Below are 12,120 nucleotides of genomic sequence, written 5' to 3'. Positions count from 1 at the left end.
ACACTGTGTACTCTGAGGCAATGCTAATAAACATGAAGTTACAAAGAGAAATAGACCCTTTGTAAACCATATGGCCTAAGAAACAGCACACCCAGAGCAGACAGACAGCCGCAGCATTAGCAGCAGCTGGTCCTGACGGTGCTCCAGTGCACAGACGCATGATGAAATACAAATCTCGATTGAGAAGGCGGAACTTGAGAAAACTTTACACAGAGTTCACACACAATCCCACAATAACGACATTTTTTTTTTTGCAGCTGCAGAGTCGAAAAGCTTTGTGTGTAACGTTACATTTTCCTAATTTGAATGAACATTACAAAACTCTCCAAACTTTGAATATCTGTTCAGACCACATCGATATGTCAAAAGGTCCAACGTTACCTTTAGCTGTTTCCAAAGTTAGTTTGCAAGTCCACAATCTCTCAAAAGAATAATCTTCCCTGGTTAAAGCTCATTTCATTTGGGCATGCGCTTCTAAACTACCGTCGGGCTTTAGATTTGCCGACAGCAAGTATGGTAATTGCGAGCAACATGCAACTGCCCTTCTCATTTGCAACTATTTTTCCAGAATATATCCCAGACTGGAATTTAAATGAATTTGCAGAGTGAAGGGCTGCACACCTCATTCTTGCCACCAGGTCTGATCCGTAAAAAAGACAGAGCGAGAAACAGAAAAGAAACATGATCTCTATAGGAGTGTTGCGGGGGAAAGAGAGAGATGCTTGTAAAAAACCTTATTACTTCAGCCTAATGTAGTGTGAAGTGTGCTGGTCTTTGTGGCGGGGGCCCTGACACCTGTGTGATCTAAGCTGTAGGTACACAGACAGGAGTGGGGAAAGACGCACGGCACTGTCAGCTCAACATATGACGGCATTATCCCGGGCAATGACGCATCACGACAGTAACGGCAAGCGCGGCAGCCGCCATTACTGGGATGTAAATGTCCCGGGCACCTCTTTGACGGATCACAGTCACCGAAAGTGTCTCCAGTTAAATGTCACTAAAAACAATCCGACCCCGAAAACTTCCAGAAACCCTCCTGTTTGAGTGGTTGTCGTTCACAGATCAGCCGCGAATATTCGTCTTGAAAGTCACCTGCAGCTTTCAGTCCTCGCGCCATCAGTGCTTTTAAAATAGAACAAGAGAGAGGAGATACTTTAACATTACAAGTCTGGAACAGATTTAAATGAATTAATGGCCAATATCGAAAGGGAAATGACAGTATTAAAGACATGGTTTGATTATAATAAATTGTTCTTAAACTGGGATAAGACAAATTATATGGTGTTTGGAAATAAGAAAAATGCATGTACAAAACTAGTTATTGAAGATGTAAATATTGAATGTGTCTCAGAAATCAAATTTTTGGGGGTTATCCTAGACAGCAAACTTAGCTGGAAGCCTCATATTGACCACATCAAAGGTAAAGTTAGTAAAAATATTGGTATCCTATATAAGGTTAAACACACGTTGGATGAGGCTTCATTACAGCTTTTATACTCAGCCTTAATAGTTCCTTATATAACATACTGTATTGAAGTGTGGGGAAATGCATGCACCAGTTATACAGAAAGGTTGTTCTTACTCCAGAAGAAAGCTATAAGAATTGTGACTCTCAAAGGTCCACGAGATCACACAAACAAACTGTTTATAAAACTGCAGACCTTGAAATTTAATGAATTGGTCAAATTTAAAATACTACAAATTATGTGGAGAGTGAAAAATAAGTTGGTGCCAATACATATTCAAAACAAATTTGTGTTAATTACAGATAGTAACAACAGAAGAAAGGGCAATTTCTGGGTTCCATTTTCACACACTTCACAAAAACAAAAGGGGTTTCTTGTAAAAGGGATCAGTTTATGGAATTCTTTGGACATTGTTCAAAAATCATGTAACACAATCACTCAATTCAATCAAATGTATAAAAAAAAAGTACTTGGAAAATACGAAAGCAACGAAACATAAGAACCAATGTTGAATTTGAAACAGTTATTGATTTAGATGTAAAGTATTATTTGTACCTTGATATAGGCTAACACACACCAAAAACCGGTGAGCCATCTGTTCAGAGTCAGCTCAGATTTTGGAGAAAAAAAAAAAAAGGGGCATGAAATTTATAAGACAATGTCTTCCTCATGCTCCTATTCAGCATTGAATATTTTGCTTTTGCTGTTGTTGTTATTATTGTGTCTGTAATAACACCATGGCTGAATAAAAAACTTGAACTGAACTGAACTGAACTGAACATTAATTAGAGAGGGAGAGAGAATGGAAAGTGGGGGGTGGCACAGGGGTGAGGATGCGCCCCGGGACGCTCCTGATAGTTCCTCGTTCTCTTGTCTTTTCGATATATTAGGTCTTGTTCTCTGACTCATTGCCTCGAGTGTTTCAGCGAATTAATGGCACTGTACCCAGAGCATTAGTGCCGTAATGTAAGAGCAATTGAGCGCTGTGTGGGAGGCCATTTACAGAAAACAAAACAAAACATAGCATACAAAAGAAGCATGTGTATAGATGGAAACATGTCAATGCTCGCTGGAAACCTTGTGCTGAAGTTGCCTATATAAACAGTAGGGGGGTTTATTATTATTGTGTATTCTAATATGCCCTGGGACTGACTGATGGAAATGAGACACAATGACAGCATGCACGGGTTGGAAATGGTATCAGACAGAAATTAAGCTTACAATTTGTTCCAGTGTATCTGAATCTTCCCTCAGCCCTGGTTACACCTGCTGCTATCACACAGGTAGCACTTGTTAGCGCAGCCTGGAGAAGAGAGGTGAAGGCGAGAATGATGAGAGGAAAACGTGGGCTGCTGTTGCGTTTGTAAAGGTTAATGATGAATATCTGAGTGCAGAAACGGAGCGCCCCAACAAACAAGCGCTTTAGCCGGTGGGGCAGAATATAGTCATTAGCTTTGATGCATACGCCAGCGTATAGCGCTACGTGTTAGCTCGCCGCGTTAGCGCCGCTGCCACGCTGCAGCTGTTTGGGCAATAATTGAGTCCGGAAATGTTCAAGGGAGAATTGACACGTGCTTCCACAAAGGCTCATTATCCACCGGCCGACGAGGAGCACCACACCTCCTCCATCTTCTTCTTCTCTCCTACACCAATTCTTTTATATACACTTTGCCATTAATTCACTGGCCTTGTTTATAGTGTCTGTCTACATCCGATATAATTATTCTAAACAGAACCCCCGCAACAGGGGAAAAACCACCAAGAAAAAAACAAACTTGCCACTCATTTGCTGTTGCTACCAATTGCATTCCCTCTAACACAAAAACAATCAAACAATAGGAGACCCCTGTCGAGAGATTGACTGACAACTGGAGATTGAAACAAGTTGTATTGTAGTATACAGTAACATTGCCATAATCCTTTGAAAACACCAACTGAGCACTCAAAAGCTATGGGGAAAAACAGGCCAGCGCCACATTTGTTTATTTATAACAACATAACCAGACAACATACAGTATATGGAAACAATTCCAAGCATGCCTGAAATGCTGGCAGATGCTTGGGTTTCTTGTGTTTGCGCCTCTCCCAGCAGTGGTGGAAGACTGAGTGACCCACAGCTCTGGGCACTTACACTGTGATATTAGGGCTGCTGTCTAACTGCTGGATACAGGCCAGGCCTTTAACCCAGCGCTCAGCCTTGAGAGCCGCCGAGTGTGAAGGGAACATCACTCGCCTGCAAATTCCTCTCTCTGAAGCTGCCTGGACAAATCCTATATCATCTGCTCTGATCATCTTCCCCCTCAGCTGCCTGTTAAAATTTAAGAGACAATCAATGTGATGAATACCCACCATTGCTATACAGCCATAGAACTACAACTGCTATTACCCCAGCCACTGTCCCATTACAGGAACAGTTCTGTGCCGACTACTCTCTCACGACGGGACGAGTTTGGTGGGTACATGTGGCACATCTGCAGATCCTAATTGATAAACTCATCACACTGTTTTGCTACCGACTTGATTGCGCTTTTATTAATTACATTACCGTCATTCATTAGGAGCATTCAGGCGGCAGGTTCGGATAAATCAAGACAAATTACATTCTGAGGAAGATTTCTGTAAATGTCAAAGTGCCTTTTGATTCAAGTGCGAAAACGAGCCCCACAGTAGCCACAGGCTTCTAAACAGCTCACTGGTTTAATGAGCCCATTTTCAGTATGTGATACACACATTTCTCTCATCATTAGTCTGGAAGCTATAAATGAGCTTATAATTGTCCTCCAGGTATGTCTGCAAAAGAACATCATCTAAAGAAGGTTATGTGTGTGGACATAAACACAAACAGCTTACTTTGATGTAGCGGATGGGAGTATATAGGCATAACATCACACTTTGTCCTGTTTTGTAATAGAAAGAAGACAATAATCCTGTCGTTATTGATATAAGTTGCTGTGATAACCATGACAAACATGAAGAGCCTGGAGTCACTCAACCTGCCCTGGGCGTGACCTCCAGGATTCAACCTGGCCATGAACTAAGGCAGGCAGGGTTGGTTAGCTTTATTTTCTATATGTTAAATGAGTTTTCTGCTAATTAATCATATTATTATCATGACTTTTTTTTTTTTTGTTACGTTAGGAGTTACATTACAGTTACTTTGACCTCTTTTATGAGCCCAATTACTTTCAGGATTTTTGTTGTTTGTTTTGTTTGTGTTGTTGATTCTGGAGAAATCAACAACAGTCCTTATACTTGAAGAGTTTAGTGGTGCTAGGCTAGCGCATGTCTATGGTAGCCTGCATTAAAACACACATAGTTATATATATATATATATATATATATTTTTATATATATATATATATATATATATATATATATATATATGTATACAGTATATATGTTATATCAAGAAATCAACAACACACTGAATAACTAGGAAATGAGGCCCTATGTTAAAAATCCTGAAATGTCCCTTTAAAGTGCATATGACACATTAAGACACAATTTTTGCTAAAACATATTCAACACAATTATGTTTAAGATTTTTGCAAAAGATTGCACCAGCTTTCTTCCGTTTGGCCATTTTTTGTGATGTTTATACAGTAGTTTCACTTCCTTATTGGACATCAACAGGAAGTGACGTAGATGAAGACAAACCATTTTAAACTGTTGCCGTGCCGACCATGTTATGTCAATGGGAAATGAGTCCAACTGCTATGGTGTTTTACCTTTATCTATTTCACATCCTGTCAGCAGCTTAAAAAATGTAATAAAATGGATAATTACGCAACTGATGAACCTGCAACTGATGTTGTCTTTCTAAATAAGTCATATTTTCAAAAGCTTTAAAACCTCATATCCACTTTAAACTTTGAATCTGCTGTCGGTCTCGAACAGTTGCAATACAAACATATTCTGTGTGTTAGAACTGCTAAATGTTTATAAAACCCACATTTGCTGCCAATCTTTATAAAACATTTAATGTTCATCACTTTTTACAATACACACATACCCACAAGTTCAGTAAATAAACCAACGAAGGCAAGATACTTGGCGAATGTAACAAAAAATCCTTATAGTAGTCATAGAATTTCTAGAACTCTCTGTCTCCCACAGAATTGGCAAGAGCAGTGAATGAATAAAGTGCATTTTAAACCACAGCCTTGGGTAAAAAGCAACACTTTTACAACTTTTGTTCAAAGAAGAGAAGCATTTTTAAAACCAGGTATGTAAAAATGGAGTATTGTGTGCCTTTAGGAACACGCAGAGGGTGATGACTGAACATGCCACAAACTTTCTTTTAAATGCTGAGGTCAAGCTCACAGAATTGCTTGGTTCTGCACAATATTCACAATAATTGGCTTAGTTGATAGAAACATGTTTTTTCTCTTCTCTTCATAAATTCTTGATGGAAAAAGGTACACTCGCTTCTTTGTCCATACGTGGAATATACTGCACAAGAAAGTTCCAAGTCAAGAATTCAGTCGGATTGTTGTATAGAGATGTTTCAGAGTTTGTTTGAAAGGTTAAGATTAATCATTGGCAACTGGAACCCACTCTCTTTTAAAAGCTTAAATCTCTGTATTGACGGAAAGTACATATACTGGAGGGTAACAAGCAAGTTAAAGGTAAGAATTTAATGTGGAAAAGGGAGAAATGTGAGATCTTTGACTTATTCGTTCTTAATAACACTAATGTCACAGCTATTGTACTGGAAGCAGATAAAAGACAGATAGCAGAGGAAAACATAATGCACGGTGTATTTTCAAGGTGAAAAATGGGTGTTGCAAAATGGAAATGCTAAATTGGCTGGAAGCTGGAACTACAGCAGTGCAAAGGAGCCAATGGAGGAGTAAGCAGGCGGAGTAGATGGGCCTAAATTGATAAATGTGAATGCAGAGGTGGACAGGGGGAGCGGGGGAGAGACGACGCGCTCGATGGGGGAGAGAAAGGGGAAGTGTTAGCTCGTTTGGTGAGTATAAAGCCACATGGATCAGCATCAAACAGCCACATTAGACGAACAGGACCGACAGTGGAGAGAGAAGAGGGAGGCGTGTGTGTATTAGGACACAGGTGGGAGAAGTAGGAAATGAACCTCAAAATAACAAAATATTCTCTACTCTTTGATGTCTACCAACAACAGCGTTACAACTTTAGTTTCCATCCATGCTGCTCTCTCATTGTTTTTGGTGGGGGCTAATGCCACAGATTGGTAGCCTTGCTTGAATCAGTCTACCCCAGGACAGCTGTGGCTACAAATTTAACTTGCCACCAACTAACTTACCTTAATAAAGCGTTTTCGTAGTCCCTCTGGGGGTAATACAAGTGTTAATGGGATGATTGGGGGGGGAGTTCATCTCTTCCTGGTGTCTCTGTCTCTGTCAGAAAACCACCCTTGCAATTTCCCTGCCTCCAGGTCGGAGGCGCAATACACACTAATAGAATCACAAAGAAGAAGCTATCAGGCTATCAACGCTTATGGCCTGTAGGGTCTAAGCTACTTAGTTCTGCTTTAAAGAATAAATTCTTTACAAAGACATGGTTTATCTTAGCGAGTTCTGATCGGCATGATTGACAGGCAAATTAACCAATCAGAGGGAGTCATGGTTCATCCGTACCCAAACAAACATAGTGGCTTATATTAGAAGAAATAAAAAGAACCAATGAAAATCACTTTTGTTCCAGACGCTCATGCTTTTGAACAGAAAGTAGGAAAAGTTGTAGTGGCTGGCTAGACTACCGAATATGGAGACACTAAAGCATTACTACTGCCACCACTGTTGCACCAGCACAAAGTCCCTTTCCTTTCTAAAAAAAATGGTCAAACTAAAGTGTATTGTTTGTTTGAAAGTGAGCAAGTTCATTATCCACTCCCTCGCACTTGACTACAGGTGCAGGATGTGTCGCAGTGGGACAAAGTTCACTGCAAATTAGAAGAGGTGAGGACTGAGTCGCACAATTAGGGCAATTACGGGCCCAACTTCCAAATTTGGGATGTCACTTGTGGCAGAGCATAATTCCCATTTAACGCTTCATTTGGCTCAAAATGGCCGCCCTGGTGTAATAGATGAGATTGGGGAGAACAAAGGCGAGTGGGGAGTGTGTGGCTGCCCGCGAGTCTCTGTAGTGGAAATGCTGTTGACTGTGTCATTTTGACGAAAGCTGACAGCTAATTTATCGAGCATATTTTGGTGTAAATCATTTTTTTCCCTGCTTTGACTTTCTGCGCCATTCGTGATAATTGGATTTCCTCTAAGTTGCACCGCACAAATAAACTAGCTAATAGAAGACTTGTTGACAAAATGTGTGTGTGCACTTTTGGCACTGAGAGTAGGAAGTAAATATGTGTAAATGGGACAACCCTTTCAACAAAAATATCATTGAAAACGGGTTAAATTGATTCCCGGTTCAGAAGAGAAAAATGCATTGCGAGTTTGCTGTATCTTGATGTCCACTTGTTGACATGTTAAATATTTCGAAAAGGTACATTTCTGGAAGCTTTTTGAGAATGCGCTTGAGAAATTTGGCAGAAAAAAAACCAAACACTTTTTAGGTGTAAAAAGAAAGGCTGTCAACAAATCCTCTTGTAAACAAATCAAAAATACAGTCAACATCCCAGACTGTGTGATTTATCCATGAAAAGGTGTTCGAGGTTACATTATAGGTAGAATTATGGGCAAACTGAAGTGAAAATGCTTGAATCTTCCAAAATAGATTTGCTGTGCATTGGCGTTCTAATATTTATCATAATAAACACGAAGCCAAGCGGTGGAGCGGAGGAGCACTGAAGCAAAGTGGTGAAAAAGAGTGAAAATGTGTGACTTTTTTAGAGAGCGGAATTTTATTTTATTTTTTTATACTTTTCACCCTCATTTTGCGCTCAGGTGCCAGCTCTTAAAGCAGCAAAATGGTAATTGCAAAGCTGTGGTTGGCTGCTCTAATACCCAGCTATTACTAACAACCTATTTCATTCCTTTTCAGTCAATCAAGAGCAACAGCCACACATTGCCGGGGAACACAACTGCACACTTGTTCACAAACTAACAAACTCTGAGCGCTCTCTCTGCTCTCCTTCCCTCTCTCCTCTCACCGCGTCTAATTGCCTCGAGTGTCGTGTCTTTATGAAGCTATTCCCAAAGGTGGGCGCTTTCTTTTTTGCATGTGCGCAATCAGTGTGTGTTGCTCCGAGAAACTGAGGGGGAAATGGCAGGCAGAACCTTAGAAAGTGACAGCGAGCTTGTTATTTTAGCTGTGAAATGGACACACACACATAAGCAAAGAGGAACTTTCTCAAACAGGAACAAAGGTTAAATTATGTATCCTCAAAGGGGAGGACACGAGAATGAAGAGATGTGTATTTTGATTACTTCTCGGTTAAGCTGGTCTAATAAGAGGCCTGGCTGTTCAAATCCCTCTTGGCATTGTTTGTTTGTCACTGTCCAAAACACAGCCTTCCCCATTACTCTAACATGATGTAAAAAAGGAGGGCACAGTGTATTCCTTGCTATAGCAGGCTTTATGCATAACTGAAATCCCTGTTCAAACATCTGTAAAGTAAACCCGAATGAGCCTAATCCGGTGCAAACCTCCCACAATTCCAGCACTTTCCAAACCAAACGGACACAGACCCCTCCCAGCGTCTCGCCCATTACATCACAGCCTGAGTACAAGTCCAAACAAATGTAATGCAAATGAATTTAATCCAAGGTAATCTACTCCGCACGGGCTGAGCCAGACCACTGCCTGCTCGGTTCCAGTGGTCCCTCTCAATACTACTTTCTGCAGATTAGTGTTGGCAAAAAGAAACAGAGAGAGAGGGGGAGACACAGGCAACAGTTCAATGTGCAGATGGCTGACTAATTAACACAAAACTGAGGCAAATAACTGGCCCGCACGTCAATGCCAAAATCCATCCAGTTTTCAGTAACATTCACCACCTTTAAGCTGTGAAAAGGAAATTACGCTTGGGGCTAATTCAGATGTTCATATATATGGCAGCATGATATTTCCCTGGATTACTTTACACTGAAGTTCAACTCTTTGGCTAATTAAATGTGTCCACTTTCTTTGATGACATTTGCCAAGACAGAACAAACAACACTTCATGTTCAGATCTGGCCTAAATCCTTATTCGCACAGGACTAGAATTATCTGAGGACCTTTGAATTTTCCAATTAACCCGAGGTAATAATTGGGGTAATTATTCACCTCAAAATTACCTACGATATGACACATTCAGGGGGTAATCCCATGTGACTAGGGCTTTAACACTAGCCAAACACTGGTAACTTTTCTTTAACTTTTTAACCCTCATTTTCTCCAGTTGGGCTTTACCCAAACCTAAAAGCTTAAAAAAAGCATCAAAACAGAACAAAAACTCAACAAAAACCTGATAAAAAGTAACGAAAAAAGGGATTAAAAAGTGACACAAAAACGCGCCGACAACGTAACAAAAAAGTTATGATCACTTTTGGTCGGTCTTAGTTTTCAAATAAGGCGTTGCACTATTGCTCTCCAGTCGAGAAGCTATTAGATTTGGGTAAAGCCGAACTATAAAAAATGCTGTTGGTTCAGGCGGGGTAATGGGTTCAACAAAGTTAAAGAGACTAGATGCAAGTTGGCCATTTATACTCACTACTGCCACCTCAGGTCATAGGTGTAACTGCACCTTCTATATGAAAGGGACTATACAGAGTTTAAAAACAATAAAACTAGTAAGTATTTTCCTCCCCCTACATGTTCTGTCCTAAGGTGTAGCATGAGCCCAGACCTATTCACCACAACTGTCTCTAAAATCCTGCACTGTCACTCAAAAAGCTGACCTGAGGTGGCAGTAGTGAGTATAAAATGACCGACTTGCATCAAGCCCCTTTAAGCTCGTGCATGGCGGCACTTCGGACCCGAAGTAACAACTTTTTGAGTGAAAGTGTAGGATTTTAGAGGCAGTTGTGGTGAACAGGTCTGAGCTCATTCTACACAGTAGGACATTGCTGGAACATGTAGGGGGAGGAAAATACGTAATTTTAACATTTTTAAACTCTGTTTAGTCTCTTTAAGTGGCTATAGTACTATTCATAAAGGCCAGTAAGCAATAAACTTAAGCTCTGTTAATCTTCACATAGATAGACACATAGATCAAGATCAGGGCCCACATAGAAAGGTGCTTTTGCGGCAACACTAACGACAATCCAAAAAGTTCCAAGCTTGAGAAAAAGCACGGCAGCCGAATGTCGCCAAAATGTCTTCAACAACATCTACGTACTATATTCAAGCTGGAGCGTGAAACACTTGCATGACTTATGACTAAAAAGTGTCGAAATAACATCTCTAGGGCGGCCCATCGTACACGTGAATAATTTGAGTACCACCGTGAGTGATGAAGCCCTTACCTGGAGTGTTGAGCAGCCTGGACGTGCGGCAGCTGTAGGCGATGTGCTGCTCACAGTACTCCGCGCTGGTGGTGATGGCTGTCATCTGCAAAACACACAAAGCAAGACGCGCCATAATGTTTCTGCACTTTATCTTATTCAGGCGGACAGGTCAATTTCATGTAAGGGACAAATTATCGAGCAGAAAATTAAAACAAAGTGTACGGTAATGTTGTTCTTAATTAAACCTTTTTTAATTTACAGGTTGAGGAGAATGGACCAAGCCAACCGTGTAAAATCACAAAGGGACATCATCATCATATACGAGATGGAGTGCGACATCTGGTTGGCTGCTGCACATCGCAGGTGAACGCTGGTTTTCACTGCGCTATTGAATTTTGTAAAAGTTGACATAGTTTGCTATTGGGTGAGGGTGACAAGTGCAATCTATAAACGCTCGCCAAAAAAGATTAAAGTATTGACTCTAGACTGTGAGAAAGCACATGAAAGGTAATGGCAGTACCGACATACACAGGTCAAGCCGCAGCGCATCAAGATCAACTTTACAAGACTGTGGAAAATGTGCCACGTAAAATTAATGTTACAGGAAGGAGGTGTTGAGTAAATCTCAGTCATCCGGGTGTAGTAAACACTGAAACAGGCTAAAGGTAAACAAGAACTAGGTGGAGCTATGGCAGGCCTGACTCCTCCAGCTTGATGACCAAGTTGCCAAAGTGAGTGTGAAGAACATTTGAACCTCTTAACCTCCACCTGAACCGAGCACATTTTCTACAGTTTGGCAATATAGCGAAAACAAGGATTAAAACGCAACAAAAAAGTGACAAAAACGTGCCGGAAAAGCAACAATAGTACAACTAAAAAGTTACTAAAGAGTGACAAAAAAGCAACATAGAAAACAATGAAAAAGCAACAGGAACACGACAAAAAAAAATCTACGAAAACATTTAAAAAATGCGGTGACAACGTGACAAATGAGGCATCACACTGTTGCGCTCCCGTTGAGAAGCTGTAAAGCAGTACTAAGTAACTCACACCCCTAGAGGCCATAAGCGCCACTGCAAGTGTCGTAGCATGTTGCGTTTTTTACTTATTAATTGTCCGTGAGAGTAAATGCTACGCTGACAGAAAAGACAAAGGGAGAGCGGGATATTGCACATCCAATTACACAATGGAGATCATTTTTCTCACTAAAACTTGGCTGTAAATAGTGTTAAAGTGGTGCTAGCCTGCAGTTAGCTTTGTCTGTTAGCCTGTTAGCTTCT

General features: G+C 40.7%; 1 protein-coding gene across 1 annotated transcript in view; it reads right to left on the bottom strand.

The window, feature by feature from the left end:
- Positions 1-12,120, bottom strand: part of cntnap2a (contactin associated protein 2a) — a 328,106-nt gene that overhangs the window by 107,265 nt on the left and 208,721 nt on the right. Inside the window, exon 15 of the mRNA XM_079575788.1 lies at positions 10,859-10,943. Coding sequence (XP_079431914.1) covers positions 10,859-10,943 — 85 coding nt within the window. The remainder of the gene's footprint in view (positions 1-10,858; positions 10,944-12,120) is intronic.

The sequence above is a fragment of the Gobius niger genome, assembly GCF_951799975.1.
Source record: "Gobius niger genome assembly, chromosome: 18".
Classification (NCBI taxonomy): Eukaryota; Metazoa; Chordata; class Actinopteri; order Gobiiformes; family Gobiidae; genus Gobius; species Gobius niger.
This window is presented reverse-complemented; position numbering and strand designations above follow the sequence as displayed.